The sequence below is a fragment of the Pocillopora damicornis genome, chromosome 3, assembly GCF_964200805.1.
Source record: "Pocillopora damicornis chromosome 3, jaPocDami1.2, whole genome shotgun sequence".
Taxonomy (NCBI): Eukaryota; Metazoa; Cnidaria; class Anthozoa; order Scleractinia; family Pocilloporidae; genus Pocillopora; species Pocillopora damicornis.
In genome coordinates this window covers 32,162,541-32,177,087 of record NC_142672.1, presented here as the reverse complement: position 1 = coordinate 32,177,087, position 14,547 = coordinate 32,162,541, and the positions used below count along the sequence as shown (strand labels likewise).

Sequence of the window (14,547 nt, the reverse complement as noted above, 5' to 3'; positions counted from 1 at the left end):
CTCGCGGTAGGATAGTGCAAGGGAGATGGGGGGGAGGAGGGGGGAAATGGTTGACTCATCCCACCCTCTCAAGCCGCACTAGTTTGTAGCCTGCATTATTAAGGTCAATAGGGACGCTTTCCAATGCTATTTAGGTTCTGCATGTCCCAAGGGGACAGGCCAGCAGTCAACTTGTGTTTTCACTCTATTCTTTCTGGGCGAAAATTTTTAGTTGTAAATTGTTTCATCATTACGAGCGATGAATAACCATACAGTTAAAGTTATCTTTTTTATTAAAAAATGTCGGATAGAAAGGTATATTCATTTCATTTCCCAACTTACAAATTCACCCTCACTTATTTCAACGTTTTTGTTTGGAAACATACTTTTTGATACGGCTAAAAACTTCAGCTCCAGTCTCCCGGATGTCACGGTCACGGTAAGCTTAATTCTCTCCTTTAGCTTTGTTGCTTGAACTGTTCCACTAGCGAAAGGAGTGAAGAACGGAAGATTATACGGGACCTGCAATTTCGGTTCAAAAATTAGTATTTGTTTTATTGCATTAAACTGCTGGCCAGAAAGAGCCAACGGTATGTGCCAAAGGACCATATGGAAACTATAATGCGACGTGCACCACGGCTGACCGTCTACGCCGTAACCCTGACCAGCGGTCAAACCGTGGATATTCCATAGGTCGTTCAGTTTGGTTCTGTAATGTTCCAGAGCTCTTTCAGCTTGTTTTAGAGCTTTAGAAGGATCCATTCCCAGATGGATGTTGAGAGTGGTCCAATCTGCGTCGCTTCCCATCCAAATGGAATTAAACTTGCTCTCCTGTTCAAGGGCAAAGCAGTTTTCGTGTTGAAGAGATTTTTGTGTAACGGATAGAATTGAATTTGATGTTGAATTGAATTGGTTATCCACAATTTTGTCTGTTCCATTTAGTTTTCTTCTTTGTATTTTCATGTCGATCTTCGTCACTAATGTTCTAATCGCTGAAAAATGATGTGCAGCGTGTCTATTTATTTTATCATTATCGTAGAACATTTTTGTCCTTAGCTGACTCTCCTTCGCTGTAAAATTTGATAGTTTATTAAAATGTGGATCTTTCAATTCTGAAATTTGGTTGGAGAAGCTGCCCAAATCTGCTACGGCCTCCTCTTGTTTGCGTGTTTTCCACTTTTGTCTAAGTTTTTGCTTTGCATTTTTATCAGTCTTCGTTGTTCTTTTCTTGATCCCTTGAGCAAGCACGCGAAGTCCGTAGGGTGTGCCATTTAGCTGTCTCTCTTTATTCAGGTGCATTTTCATTTTGATAGGATCAAGAAGGTGTCCAAGACCCAGGGCATAGGCCCAAACCTGAAACAGAAGAAATAAGGAAAATGTAGGGAGAGCGAAACATTCTTTTTCACCATTACTTTTGTTGTTTTGGAACAAGGTCGGTTTTTTTTAGTTTTTGTGTTTAGTGGACAAATCAGCGACTGACTTTGCTAGGACCATGACATCAAATCTCCATATTGTCAACTTTAAGGCACTGTAGAAGTTTTAATTGATAATTTTAAACTACCTCTGTCCATATGAAATAGAGTCCAGGCTTCTTTGAGGACCAATAATATATATATTTTTTTTCAGTTTTAGTTTCTGTTGCTGCATCTTACTCCAGAAAATCAGCTGATCACCCACCATCCATGGTTCAAATAAAGCTATTTCATACATGAGCGGGGATTGAAGTTGTCTCTGTGAGCGCGTAGATTGAATCCATCTCACTTACCTGACCATAAAGAGAGTCCGCCATCAGCCAGGGTGGAGAACCTTTCTCGTGATCCCACCATGAATGATAAAATCCTTCCTCCTCGTCCCATAAAGTCCTGTCCAATTTTTCTTTTCCGTACTCAAACGCTAGCTGAATGGCCTGAGCCAATTCAGTTTCTCCTAGGGTGTCTGCAAGGACTTGGCCCACCCGTAATCCTAACAGATACATAACACTGTTGTACGTCGTGTGGTCGTAGCCCTCTTGGTAAATAATATCGTAAGTGCACGTTTTACGTAAAGGTAGGCCCGAGTCCCCTGTGCTGTCACGCATGAGCCAAATCAGTGCCTTGCGAGCTGCTGGCCAGAGATCTCGAAGGACCTGTTGGTTGCCCGTCCATAAGTAAAGATGGTAGAACTATGGCGAGAAAAAAACCAGAATGTCTTGGGAACGATTAGCCTTTAGCTGACTGCCCTTGTCTGTAGACGGCATTAGCAGCTTCTCTAACACTTTTAACGGCTAGCACTTTTCTAACACAGTGCTTAGGCCAATTAGGCTCCCAAATGTGACTTATAACTGCACTTTCGAATTGTCTGTTTATGCTGATATTTATGCAAAACTTCCCAGAACTACAATCATAAGATTATTTCTGTAATCTATATATTAGACTGGGAAATCAGCCGAATAAAAGGCAACACGTAAAAGTTCTTAGAAATGTTCAAACTACCCAGATATTTGAGTTCAAGATGTTCAATGAAATGCCCATCACTTGATGGGCTCCTGAAAATGCGTCATTTGTGTCTGAAAACCTAAAATACGAGGTTATTCAAACTTCTTCACAATTTTAAATTTATTCATTTATTTACTTATTTACAGATACCTGTGCTAAAAAGGCTGGCGTGACATCAGCCATGATTCTTCCTCCTGGGGTATCTAACCGGTTTGTCCGGTTATGGCATCCCCACTGTATCTGTAGAGTCTCCTGTATCCATCCACCTGGGTGCTGATATCGAGCCCAGGCCCTCACAACGTTTTCCAGTAGTTCTGGGAAGAAAATGAGGTACGGTAGTTCCCTCTGGAAATCATTGTGAACCGAATCGACATCATTGCAGTCTAGTGCCTCCCATTGCCGCCATCTGGATGGAAGAAAAAAAAAAGAAATCAACATTACAGAAATGAAGGCACATAGTCGTTTTAATTGCCGGAATCAATTCTTGTTATCATGTAATGTTCTGTTCTTTCCTTCCTTTTGTCACATGAAGATGAGAGAGAAACTGTTAACAGTTACCTGCCGTCAGCCACTCGAAATCCGCTTCTCCAAAAACTCAAACTGTTGACTAGATGATCCTGAAGCCATTCAGGAAGAGAAGACTTTACACCATAATTTCGTAGGGAAGTCCTGAAGGGCGTCGAGGGAATGATATTTGAATGCCATGAAATGATGTCCTTCAAGTTTGAGAGAAGGTTGTCTCGGATGTGCTCAGCTACGTCTCTGCTGGAGTTGAAAAGGTTGCTATTTAAAACAAAACATAGAAATTATGAGTTTAAATGCTAATTTGCATGCTAAGCAACGAATCGATTAGAATCCTCCTCCGAAGTTGTAAGAAGAAAAGGATAATAGAGATAGTCCAATTACTGTTTTGTGACGGCGCGTGATTATGTAAATTTTTAAGCATCTATCAAGGATAAATGTATAAATAAATAAATTTCACCCTGTAACACGTATCCGACGAGGTGGCCGAGTGGTTAAGGCGTTGGACTGCTAATCCAATGTGCTCTGCACGCGTGGGTTCGAATCCCATCCTCGTCGCACAATTTTTTTTTCTTTCTCCCCTCTATTTCTTTTTTTACTTATATTTTCTTCCTTTAAATAAATATTTTCATTTTTGAAAAGCTCATTCCCCTCTAAAAGTACAAATTTCACTCTCACCAAGAGTAATTTATCGATTAACAGGGATGAACAAAACACCTGAAATATTTGATAGAATTTTGAAAATTCATCAAGTCAAAACTTAATTTGAATTAAGTCATATATTTATCTGCAAGAAACGTTTCTCAAAGAAGATCCTGAGCCTTAAATGGTCGAAGATGGACTTTCCCAGTCACGCTGGACTGGCTGAATAATAAATTATTACCTTAGCTTGGAACCTGTCTTCAAAACAGAGTTTCTCTTCGTCTAGAATCTTCTCACTTACGTTTCCATGTTCAGCTCCAAATGAATTTCATACATTTGTCGATAAATAAGCTTGAGAGTGTTCGAACATCGGTGGGGATTAACAGTTCAACTCCCGATACTCGAACCCTCGCTTATTCGAACATTGCGCTTCCTTAAACCAAAATCGATTTCTCTTGGATTTCCGTCAATTATCAGTCGATTAGTTTTACCCACGATAATTAACTCGAATTTTAGATAATTCAAACCACACGCCAGATCGAAGCAATGTAAATTTCCCCGCAGGTCATTTTCTAAACAATTAATTTTCGATAACTGGAACTATATGTTTAGTAGTTCGTGACAAACCAAAACAAATGGCATTTTAGACTGTCCGGTACTTTGCTTCAATACATTACCTGTAATACTGCCCAACGCTTTTTCCTGAGTGGTCTCGGTAAGGATAATACCAGGCTAAAATGAACGTCAGTGTTTCACTTATACCAGAAGGAAGTCTTGCTCCAACAGCTATCGTGCCATGAAAGCCGAAAGAGTCTATCCTCTTTCTTAGTTTTCCGCTCGATTCAAACGCTTCCCAAACGGACCGGAAGTCATCCGTGACGCCAAATGTTGGTTTGTTTGTATTGCTTGACAGAAGCGTAGTGCTTCCACTGTTTGGGAACTTGTTGGGCCTTTCACAAGTTAGCATTTCTTCCTTTAATCTCCACTGTCCCTTAACGCCTAGATGGTATTTTTAAAAGAAGATGTTTTAAATAAACAAAAATTCTAAAATTTACTCTCCCCAAACGCGACACAAAGCGCCCTGCGTTACGCTCTGAGTCGCATTAGAGAAGACATGGTGTAAGGTACGTTCTCGTTTGCCCTCTCAATTATTAATTCAGTCGTATTCTTTTCAAAAAAATTAAATAAAATTATTTTTGAGTGCCTGCTAAGAGAGAAAACATTGGAGAAGATTTTCGCGCCCCAGTCTCATCGACAGCTGCGGCGCTTACGCAGAAACCTCAAGTTCTAGCAACTGACCGGAAGTGACACCCGCCTTAAACGCGTGAAGTGGCATTGCATCTTTTAACGAACACCTGTCCTTTTCATAGCTCCAGGCCATGCAACGATCATCCTCGTTACACATGGCTGCACACTGAGCTGAAGACACTACATCAACTTTGGTCTCAATGTTGTCGCCTCTTCTTGACGTGTCTAAACAAAAGGCAAAAACAAAAAAAAAATACTTACTGACTTCGAAAGGTAACTTTCAAAAAAGATTATCAGTTAACTTCCACCGCAAGGTGTAGTTGACGCTCAAGACGTTCGTTCGAACAAGGACAGATACCTACTGGAATTAGAGAGGTAAGGAAGACAAACATTCAAATTAAGTTTTCTTCATTAGGCTATAAAAATTATTCTTAACTATCTCACCAATCCGGGTCTTGAATCAGTTATGAAAGTTACGTTAATATTTCTACACAATTTCAGTTCTTGATCGCACCTGGTTGCTCACCAAGAGGAATATTCAACAGGAAAGACACATCCACTTCCTTATCAGTTGGATTTTTAACACTTAGTGTGAAAACTACTCCAGGAACAAATGATAGTTCTGTTTTCCTCGCTCGGAGAGTGCCGTATGCAAACAAGTCTATTTCAACTCCAAAAAATCTTTCATCCTTAACACTAAGTCTTGACACTGGAAAAGATCCTGAGTATGACAAGCCCTTCACACCAGGGTACCCAGGAGGAGGGTGTGTTCTCAAGAGGGCGGCTTTTGTTCCCAAAGAAGAACTCACTCTTACACCAAGCACTGTTTTATCTAATGCGCCTGGACCAAGTTTGGCCGATCCACCTGGTGACTGGTTCTCAAGGGTCCATTCATGAAATGATCCGTCGGCTCTAAGCTCTAACGATCCTTCGAAACAAAGAAGAAGCTGAAGTCATAAGCAATGCAGCGCCATTCTACCTCTTAGAGTTTTTTAATATGGCCAAGCCAAGTTACAAAAGCTATTCTTCCTTCCAGTTGCTATGTTTTTTTTAAAAATATGTTTTGTTACATCAAGATATCAACTTCTCGCTGAAAGGCTTTTTCTATTCTTATCACCGCTGGATAATGGACGTTACGACCCACTTATCACTTCTAGGAGACGATAGCACCAAACACACTCCAAGTGTCTTGATAGCATTAGATCTTAATAGATCAACATATTTCCCTTTTTTCAACCACTTTACCTGTCCCCATTCCTCCAAGAGGCACGGCAGATCTCATACCAAGAGGCGGAGGTGTACTCCTGGGAGCCTGGTAAAGATATTTAACGGGGGAATATCGTGGAGTAACCCAGCCATGAACGGGCTTTGTTACATTTTCTGGTTCAACATAGAGAGCGCACTGTTGGAGAAAACTGAAGTGCATGTCTGATGTTACAGTAGATGGACCGTTCAGGAACCTAATCTTTCCAAGAATATCGCCTATGTTACCTGAAATGAGAATTCGAACCTGGGTGTATAAATTCTCTGCTCGTTTTCAACTACAAATAGGTTGAGTATTGCTTAAAGGAGAAGCACAAATTATTTTAGCTTTTCTTGGATAATTACAGTGGGCAGAAATGACTATCATACACCGGAAAAATGGAATTTTTTTTAAAATGTTTCCACACAGGCGCTGAATTAATCTCCGTCATCCAATGAAGGGCAGTGAAGGAGACCACCATACTCTCGAACTTAAGTTGATAACGCGGTCTTTAAGACTTAGTGAACTATCTGAGTTCGCTGTTTCCTTGTGATTGTCCGATGATGGGTAGGGTGGTCTCCTTACCCTTGTAACTCGTGGGTTATTGGAACGAGAAGATATGAAGAGTGTAATTGACACTTAAGGTTAGTTATAAATCGTCTGTTTTGTCATATGATGTATTATTTATTAATCATTACCTTCATTAGGATTGGACACGACGGTTTTCTTGCTAATTTCTTTTCGCTTCGTATGATCAGTTTCACTGCTGCGTCTGCTCTCATTGCTGAACGCTTTCCTGGGATTGTAAACGTATGCTATTACAATATTAGTAGCTTTGCTCTCTAAAGGTTTTGATTGGCAGTCCGTCATGCTATAACATTGCACAGTGTAACAGCGACCAGTCATTATAACGGCGATATCACACAGTTGGTCTCGACAACACAGCCTCGCACAAGCTGAAATGCCCTTTGATTTTCCATGTGATTTGAATTTCCCAGCATCCATACCTGAGTGCAAGGTGGTATTGTTTGTGATTCGTCTAATGTGGCATTTATCATCGTTAAGACGCTTTTTCCTTTCTTGTAAAATGTTTCGTTTCGCCGACAAGATCCGCTTTAATTGATGAGCACCCTGTTTTCTATATTTGCCTCCTTTGATGTTTGATTTATTTCTATTCCCTTCCTCAAAAGAAAATTGAAGCTTTTTTAATTTGAGATTTGAAGGATGTATCGATCCCAGTCGAGCTCTTCCCTCTAGGAATCTGTCCACTCCTAAGTAATGCAATGGAGATATGAGAATTACGTTGGTCTTTCTCTGGGACAGCTTGTTGCCTTCGTTGAAGAAACTCTTCTTTTAGGGCGGGGGGAGGGATAAGGTGATTCCGAAGATTAAATGGAGGTTCATCTTGGTGCTTAATCATTGGAAAAAAATTATATCTTCATATATAGTCCACATATTTTACGTTTTTGTGTGGATGTGGAATTTGGCATTAAGCTTAACATCAAGCATCTATTTTCCCTTCAACTTCAAACCCATTGACAGAGCACTGCTTTTCAAGGGACACTCTGTAATGCGGGGCCGGGATCATTATGAATATATAATATTATGAACAAGTCAATATTCCTTTCCATGCACTAACACGTATATTCAGCGCGATCTAAAATTACTTAGGAACGGCCCCTTAACAGAGCTTCTAAAGCTTGTTTAGTTTTGACCATTAAGTAACTGATAACCCTTTTCTAAAATTTCATTGAGATAAAATATCAGTCTGTTTTAATGAAGTGAAGGCAACCAGTACCTAAAGAGCTATTGAGTGGTGTGGCTGGTACCCGCTCATGTGGACCAAGCACTTAAATATTATAATTCATAAGAATTCACTTAAAAAATGACATTGCCATTGACATGATCGACCGTCGATCACAGAAAAATTAAGCAGTTCTTTGAAAACTGGCAGTTTTAGTAAAGAAGACTCATTTTATACCTAACAGGGCGAACGAGGCAAACTGCGATGAACCTGCTACGGTCGTTTTCAAAATCATTTCGACAGATCATAATTTAAACAGGAACTTTTAATACCCTCAACAGAATTACAAGACAAGAACTTTGCCAATTTTCCAAACAAAATTCTGGACTTATAATGCTGTACTTTGCCTTTCCACAGGTTAGTTGAGAGTAAGTGCACTGATACCCTATATCAGTTTAATCTTTTTTCATTTTAAAATGGTTCCTTAAATACTGATCTGTCACAAATACGTACTGATCACAGGTCACAGATCTCAACACTTACCTGCAAAAATATCTTTTAACAACACGGTCTGATATGACCTCTGTCCTTCCCGGGCTTTTTCAAAATGGCAAACGTTTTCCGTTGGACAAAACACGCCATAACAGAAAGTGCCGTCGAACAAGGCAACATCGCATTTGGAACTCCTGCAGCAGTGCGATACGCATGTGGAAAGGTTCTTAAAATGTCCGAGCTGTCGCCTTATTATTGAAGCATTCTGAGGTCTCGAAAGTACAGCATCGTCGAACGTGGCTACTGGAAGACACTGTTTCAGCTCGCGTGTGGAATGCGAACATCCAACAAACCCTTAGTGCAAATATATTCATCTCTGGATTAATCCGAGAACTTCATTCAAGTAATGAATTTCACCGCTAATTTGGTATCAACTTACCCATGTAAAATAGAACGCCGATGTGGAAGAAGGAAATCTTATTAGGAGCATAATGGAATCTAATTCGTTTGTTAAACATTATTTCACTTCAAGTTGGAAGGCTTAATTCACAGGAAGCTAAACTAAGTCAGTCGCTAACTATCAGGGCGTGGAAAACTATCTTGGTTTGTGTTTCCGCAAGAACAAGCATAATTAAAACATCATATAAGCACCGGTGTCTGGGTGATGCTTGGCAAGTCAACCAGGATATTTTTTAAAAATTGTACAGCCATGATGGTTTGACTGAGCATTTGTGAAACAAACATTCATGTGAACCTTACAAGCGATTTTATGGAGGGATATTTAGACAATGTTAGGCTTAATACACAGATTTATAGTCAGTAACACAATGCCGTTTTTCCTTGCTCGTTCGAACCCTATCGAATCCTATCGAACAAGGCCTTACTTCAGTTAGATGGTTTATAAAAATCTACGTATCGTGATCAGAATAAGTCTGAATAACAATTTGTATAAATTAGCTGACGGGTTAACTTGTAGTCATTTATTTTTTAAGGATGCAGGCGTCACCATGTCAGCCTCTTCAAAAATATGTTACAACGAATTATGGGAAAAAAAGCAACGGACTGTCAAAGTTTGATAGCTAAGGGTCACTAACACAACCTATTCATCAGTAAAAATTCTTGTTTAAAAAATGCTTTGACAATAAACTTTTGGTACCTAAATTGTATCCAGGTACCGCGCCACCAAAAACAGCCAATCAACATGTACATTTACTTAACCTTGTGACCTGCAACAGCGGTGTTACGCGTGCCAGATATCAATATTATCGCATGAATAGCTGGCTGGGTAAAGTGTCCATCTCTAGCGCTTGATTAAGAGCGTGAAACATTTTTCAAACAGATAAAGAATATGACCATCTTGAAGCCTACACTTGCGTTTCTTGCTTTTTTTCATGGTAAGGTTGATGTTGTCATATTCAGTGTTTTAGCTTTGCTCCCATTATTTTCTGATTTGGTTCTACATGTATTTTTCGCGTAGTTGTTTTCGTGGTTGACTGCAACTCTGTTCCTAAACACAAGTGTTCAACGCCTACCGAATCAGAAAAACAACAAACTGATGATTCACTCAAACCTGATCATTTTAGACATCTTGGTAAAGTTCAGGACATGAAGGAATGTGTCGAAAAATGCTGCGACGTCGAACATTGCGATCTGGCTATGATGTCGTACGGCGGACAGAACTGCTATGGTGTGGCATGTTTCAGCGAGAACCTTTGCCAAATGTTGCCTTCCTACCCGACCAGAATTAGTTTCGACGTCGCACATGTTTCTAGATAATCGATCAGGGAAAATTCATGAAGAGCGTTCTGCCCACTTAGCGGTTTATTTTAAAGACTTCACGGTCACGAACAAACGTTTCAAGCGAAGATTTTTTCTGGTTTTTCGTCAACTCTGGGAGAAAATTTATGAGGGGTACTGACCCCTAAAATATCCAGAGCTCAAAGCGTTGGAATGTGGTAAACTTCACAAAAAAAGGAAAACGGTGGTAATTTTTGCATCATGAAGGAACATTATCCTGGTAATTGAACAAATCATAGCTTCGATGTATGTTATCAGTTGAATTCATTTGGAGACTGCTTATCATAAATGGCAACATGATAATCATTTCGGAAGCGAAAAAGTCGTATTTGGCAACTCCTTAAACTTCAAATGAAAATTATCACAATCTCTTTTCACGAAGGACCGGCGAACAAATCGGAGCGTATAAAATCACCGCCCTATACTCACTCACTACAAAGGAATAAACCAAACCGCACGTGCGTAACCATTAATTAATCAAAACCGTCATTGTTAAAGAATTTCAAAACATCACAGGGAAATCAACCAATTCTAAGATTTTAAAAAATATATGAAAAAACAATAGAGCGAACAAAGGAATGACTGACAAGATGATTCAAATGAGAAGGAAACTGTTTTCACCATAAAAATACTTTCTTCATAAATCTTCTTTTATACTCGTCTTTCTGCTTTTCAAAAAAAATTGTCTGCGCCAAAATCTGTAGATGACAAGTTGTTTTTCTGAAGTAAAACCGTTAGTCACAGGCCACCGGCTTGACAATCAACAAAACGCTGAAAAGTGTTGTGCCATGTAATTGCGGTGGTTTCTCACATTACCCAAGAGAGGATCATCTAAGACACCAAGAGAAAATGAGAGACAGAGACAAACAATCAAAGCGTCGGCTCAGAAATATCCATTTGTATCTGTTTCCCTGGACTTCTTCGTCGTAAACGAAGGCTCAACCATTTCCGTTCTAATTATTCCTCGTTGAAACTAATCAAAATGCTTTCTGCTATGACATTGCTATCACCTAGAACATCAGATCGACAAAGAGGTTATTGATTTGACCTTAAGCCTCCATCTGTGTCCTTCACTTTTTTTTCCCTGTCTGTGTTTTTAAAAGAATCGAATTCCCCTTAATTATAGGCCTGCATTACGTTGTTGCTGGAAGATTTACGTGGAAGAAAGACAAAACTCGACATGAGATGTTGGTGACAGTAAAATGTTCAGCATATGATCGGCTCTTCCTACGTCCTCCTGTGATCTCTAAAAATGAGAGTAATTAGGGGAAAAAAGGTCAAGGATACATGCTACTTCCGTAAGTTGGAAGGGGATCAAGAATATAAAAAAAGGTATGAGGAAGGATAAAGATACTTCGATACTCTATTAGGAAGCTTCGACATCTTGAAAGTATTACTCAAGCCACTATGTTTCACTTATATTTCTGTTATCTTAGCCTAAAAAAACACGCTTAAGTGATTATTACAATAGGCGACTCAGCGATTCAATAGAAAATCAATTTTTAATATCAATATATTTGTTTTACAAAACGCGGTTATTCTTGTGTATGCCTTAGCATATGTTGTATAGAAGAAGACAAATGTCACGTGTGGTGGATCAAGAAAAGAGAAATACAGAGTAATTGCTAACAGTCTTCAGTTTCGATTTTACAAATAAAACAAGTATTCAGAAATGTCTTCAAATAGTTAGACTTGTCGGGCGAATAAGTAAACATACCTTACGCGATAAAGTTAAAATTACGTCAGTGATCCTGATCACTCTAAAAGTGACAAATGAGCAATTTCTCCTTACAATGCCAAAATATTGACAAGTGGTGAGAAGAAACAAACTTATCAAGGAAGGAGTATTGGACTACATATGTGCTAAAATTTACAGCATATTTAAAAAAGGACTTTTTGGAAGTGACGGGAATGGATTTGTTTTGCAACCTTTTCATTCCAGGAGTAACTTAAGATGAATTCCTCCTTAAAACATGAAATATATTCGAGAAAATAAGTTAGAGAAAAAGACAAGTATTAACCTAGGTATGTTTATGATGAAAAACCAAATTATAGGAGATATACAACATCAGTACAAGAAGTTGATATGTCGGTCTTGGGAATGAAAAAGTTATTTCAATGAAAATACCACAAATGTGATTACAAGACTTGACTGCCATGGCGTTAGAGAGAAAAGAAAAACACTGATATAAAACAGTTTCATCAGCTTCAAAATCAAACCAAAACGTTTCCCTAGTAAATCTGTCGTAAGATTAGGCAAATGAGCTGGAGATATGATCGAGCGTATGCATTCATGAGTAATCTTTTAACTTTATAAATTCCTTATGGAAAACTTTTGTCCTGCAATATTTTTATACACAATAAAGTTATAAAAATTAACTTATGAAAAAGCAGAAATTAAATTAATAACTTCCAAAATTTGATTCTATTGTAATGGAGGTAATATTTTCAACAATTGGTGATAACACCACAGATTTCCGAAATTGTTTTATTGCTCAGAACATATAAAACCCTAGCGGAAACTGTCTCCTCTTTAAAAAGTTGTGCTGGCTTTCTGTTTCTGACTTTCTGTTTCGCATCATGTTGGATAAACTGCTCTGCGTGATAACGTTTCTCAGAACTAGAAATTTACCGTCAGCTTGATAGCTAACGTATTATTTCCTTCACGCACGCTGCGTTTCACGCAGAAAAACTCAGTGCTCAATGACTAACCCGGATGCATTCAACTTTGAACTCTCAGCACCAGGTCTCCTCGTCGTTATCCATTATTCCATAGATAAAATACGGACTTTGCCCTTTGTCAATAGCTTGCGCCACTTCAGCATTGATTTGATTGATTATTTCTCTCGTTCGACGATCATTTAACGTTCTTCGGTGCGACTCGTAAAACTCACTTAGTGGTATTAATGAGTGCCGAGGACTACTTTCCGCCGATTTAATAACATCCGGGAAATCGAGAACCATTAGTCTTTCGCGCGCTACTTGTGGCGCTGGTTCCTCCGCAGGATCCTGGGCACTACCTGGCTGTGGTGACGTCACTTCTATTCTCACCATGGGTAGGGAGAGAGGGGAGGAAAGTCCAGTCGAAGAACGCGATGGACTCTCAAAGTTTTCTGTCTCCATCTCGTCCTCCAGCGCCTATCAAATGATAACAGAACGATAATGTCGGAATTTAAGATAAATGAGCATCATATGATTTTCGTAAAATGATAAACAACGGAGTGGAGACTGGGATTTAAAAAGCCCATTGTTAGGCCAACCAGAATTTTGGCAAGAAGATCAGTCTGGTACCAGGAGTGCAAAAAGACCTGTCCCTTGAGAGTGCTAATAGTTACCAATCTTTATTTTTTTATTTGTTTCAGGATTTTAAATTCAATTCGCGGTATCAATAAGTTAAAATTCAAAACAAAAAATGTGAACAGAATTAATGAAATGTGGGGAGATGAGTAACTTTTGATTAAGAAAATGAGAGTTGTTCCCTGCCCCGCTCTTTCAGAGACATGTTAAGGTGTTAAGAGTTCAAATTATTTAGTTAAATACTTCCTAATTTAAATATTTTAATGATCGACACATGGGTAGCTTGCAGTTGAAAAATGCTTGTAAAGTTTGATGGTTTGACTCATTTTTGAAGACTTGCGAATATACCCATAGCCTGATGGAAACCACCGAGAAATAGTGGTCGGGTAAGCAAAAAAAGATAAAAATGCCAAGAACAAACCTAAAAACAACGAAAATGGTTGAGGACAGAGAGGATTGGCACAAATTGTAAATAACCACTCGAAATTCTAAGCTAAGCTAAGATTTTCTAGTTACGGAAATCCGTGACTTGGGTCTTTTTCGGACGTTTTTTTAATTGTCTCTGGACACTAGGACTGTAGGTAGGTTCAAATGATGTTTCGAACTTATTAGTATTAGTAAAAATGTTAGTAATGGAAAAGACTGAGGAAAGTCTTTGTTTTGAAAAGTAGTGCTCATCTCATTAAATTGCACAAGAGTGCGTCGATCGGCCATGACTAAGGATGTCGTTATTGACGAATGACTAGCTGGTCAAATGAGAATCAGTATTAAATGAGATTAGTTGAAGTCAAACGACTAACCGTTGGCAAGCATGCACTCCATTTCAATCGTCTCTCCTTTTGGCTGAAAGGCATGATTTAAATGAGAAAAGAAATTCTTTGTTAGAGCGCTTTTCGACTAAGTGTCATAAAACCAAAACCAAAGTAATCACAATGACCAATCAGATGAAAGAAAATATTACGAGTAGCCAATGAGAACTCAAATAAAAATGCGCAAACAGTTTCAAGCGCGCGAAAACACGAGTGAGCAAGTCGTGATTGGTTTTTATTAAGCCTTTGATTGGTTTTTTGGACCAATAGCAGGGCCAAGTTATGCAAAAACAGAGAAAT

The 14,547-nt window shown here is 38.9% G+C and overlaps 3 protein-coding genes, 1 long non-coding RNA gene and 1 other non-coding gene across 9 annotated transcripts in view; 3 read left to right on the top strand and 2 right to left on the bottom strand.

Moving 5' to 3' along the window:
• Nucleotides 1-249: 249 nt before the first annotated feature.
• LOC113666024 (uncharacterized) lies at nt 250-8,718 on the bottom strand. Its single transcript, XM_089199911.1, has 10 exons — nt 8,396-8,718; nt 6,807-7,379; nt 6,111-6,356; nt 5,380-5,793; nt 4,917-5,090; nt 4,295-4,616; nt 3,012-3,236; nt 2,604-2,859; nt 1,745-2,140; nt 250-1,332 (listed from the first exon to the last, which is right to left on the bottom strand). The coding sequence occupies exons 2-10, from the start codon at nt 7,111-7,113 to the stop codon at nt 301-303; spliced, it is 3,372 nt and encodes a 1,123-aa protein (XP_089056037.1). The 5' UTR covers nt 7,114-7,379; nt 8,396-8,718; the 3' UTR covers nt 250-300.
• Trnas-gcu (transfer RNA serine (anticodon GCU)) lies at nt 3,452-3,533 on the top strand. The gene has a single exon. It is a non-coding gene; the product is annotated as a tRNA-Ser (tRNA).
• LOC149049403 (uncharacterized) lies at nt 7,991-9,533 on the top strand. The gene is made up of 2 exons (XR_016184863.1): nt 7,991-8,269; nt 8,375-9,533. It is a non-coding gene; the product is annotated as an uncharacterized LOC149049403 (long non-coding RNA).
• Nucleotides 9,534-9,552: 19 nt separating this feature from the next.
• On the top strand, nt 9,553-10,785 carry LOC149049402 (uncharacterized). Its single transcript, XM_089199912.1, has 2 exons — nt 9,553-9,738; nt 9,822-10,785. The coding sequence occupies exons 1-2, from the start codon at nt 9,693-9,695 to the stop codon at nt 10,118-10,120; spliced, it is 345 nt and encodes a 114-aa protein (XP_089056038.1). The 5' UTR covers nt 9,553-9,692; the 3' UTR covers nt 10,121-10,785.
• An 839-nt stretch (nt 10,786-11,624) lies between these two features.
• Nucleotides 11,625-14,547, bottom strand: part of LOC113666023 (voltage-dependent calcium channel type A subunit alpha-1) — a 35,998-nt gene continuing 33,075 nt past the window's right edge. For 3 of the 5 annotated variants that reach the window (XM_089199906.1, XM_027181768.2, XM_089199908.1), the window contains one exon: nt 11,625-13,279. In XM_089199906.1, coding sequence (XP_089056032.1) covers nt 12,878-13,279 — 402 coding nt within the window. In that variant the 3' untranslated portion in view covers nt 11,625-12,877. Of the gene's footprint in view, nt 13,280-14,238; nt 14,282-14,547 lie in introns of all 5 variants that reach the window. The other 2 variants (XM_089199907.1, XR_016184862.1) reach the window with 2 other exon arrangements.

What these genes read in the sequence shown, in the direction of transcription:
- LOC113666024 (XM_089199911.1), bottom strand. Translation starts at nt 7,113, where the DNA reads ATGGATGCTGGGAAATTCAAATCACATGGAAAATCAAAGGGCATTTCA. An exon ending in TCTTGGAGGAATGGGGACAG is followed by an intron (nt 5,794 to 6,110) that starts GTAAAGTGGTTG and finishes TTTGTTTCGAAG; the next exon opens with GATCGTTAGAGCTTAGAGCC. An exon ending in TCCTCTTGGTGAGCAACCAG is followed by an intron (nt 5,091 to 5,379) that starts GTGCGATCAAGA and finishes CCTTTTGTTTAG; the next exon opens with ACACGTCAAGAAGAGGCGAC.
- LOC149049402 (XM_089199912.1), top strand. Translation starts at nt 9,693, where the DNA reads ATGACCATCTTGAAGCCTACACTTGCGTTTCTTGCTTTTTTTCATG. An exon ending in GTTTCTTGCTTTTTTTCATG is followed by an intron (nt 9,739 to 9,821) that starts GTAAGGTTGATG and finishes TTTTTCGCGTAG; the next exon opens with TTGTTTTCGTGGTTGACTGC.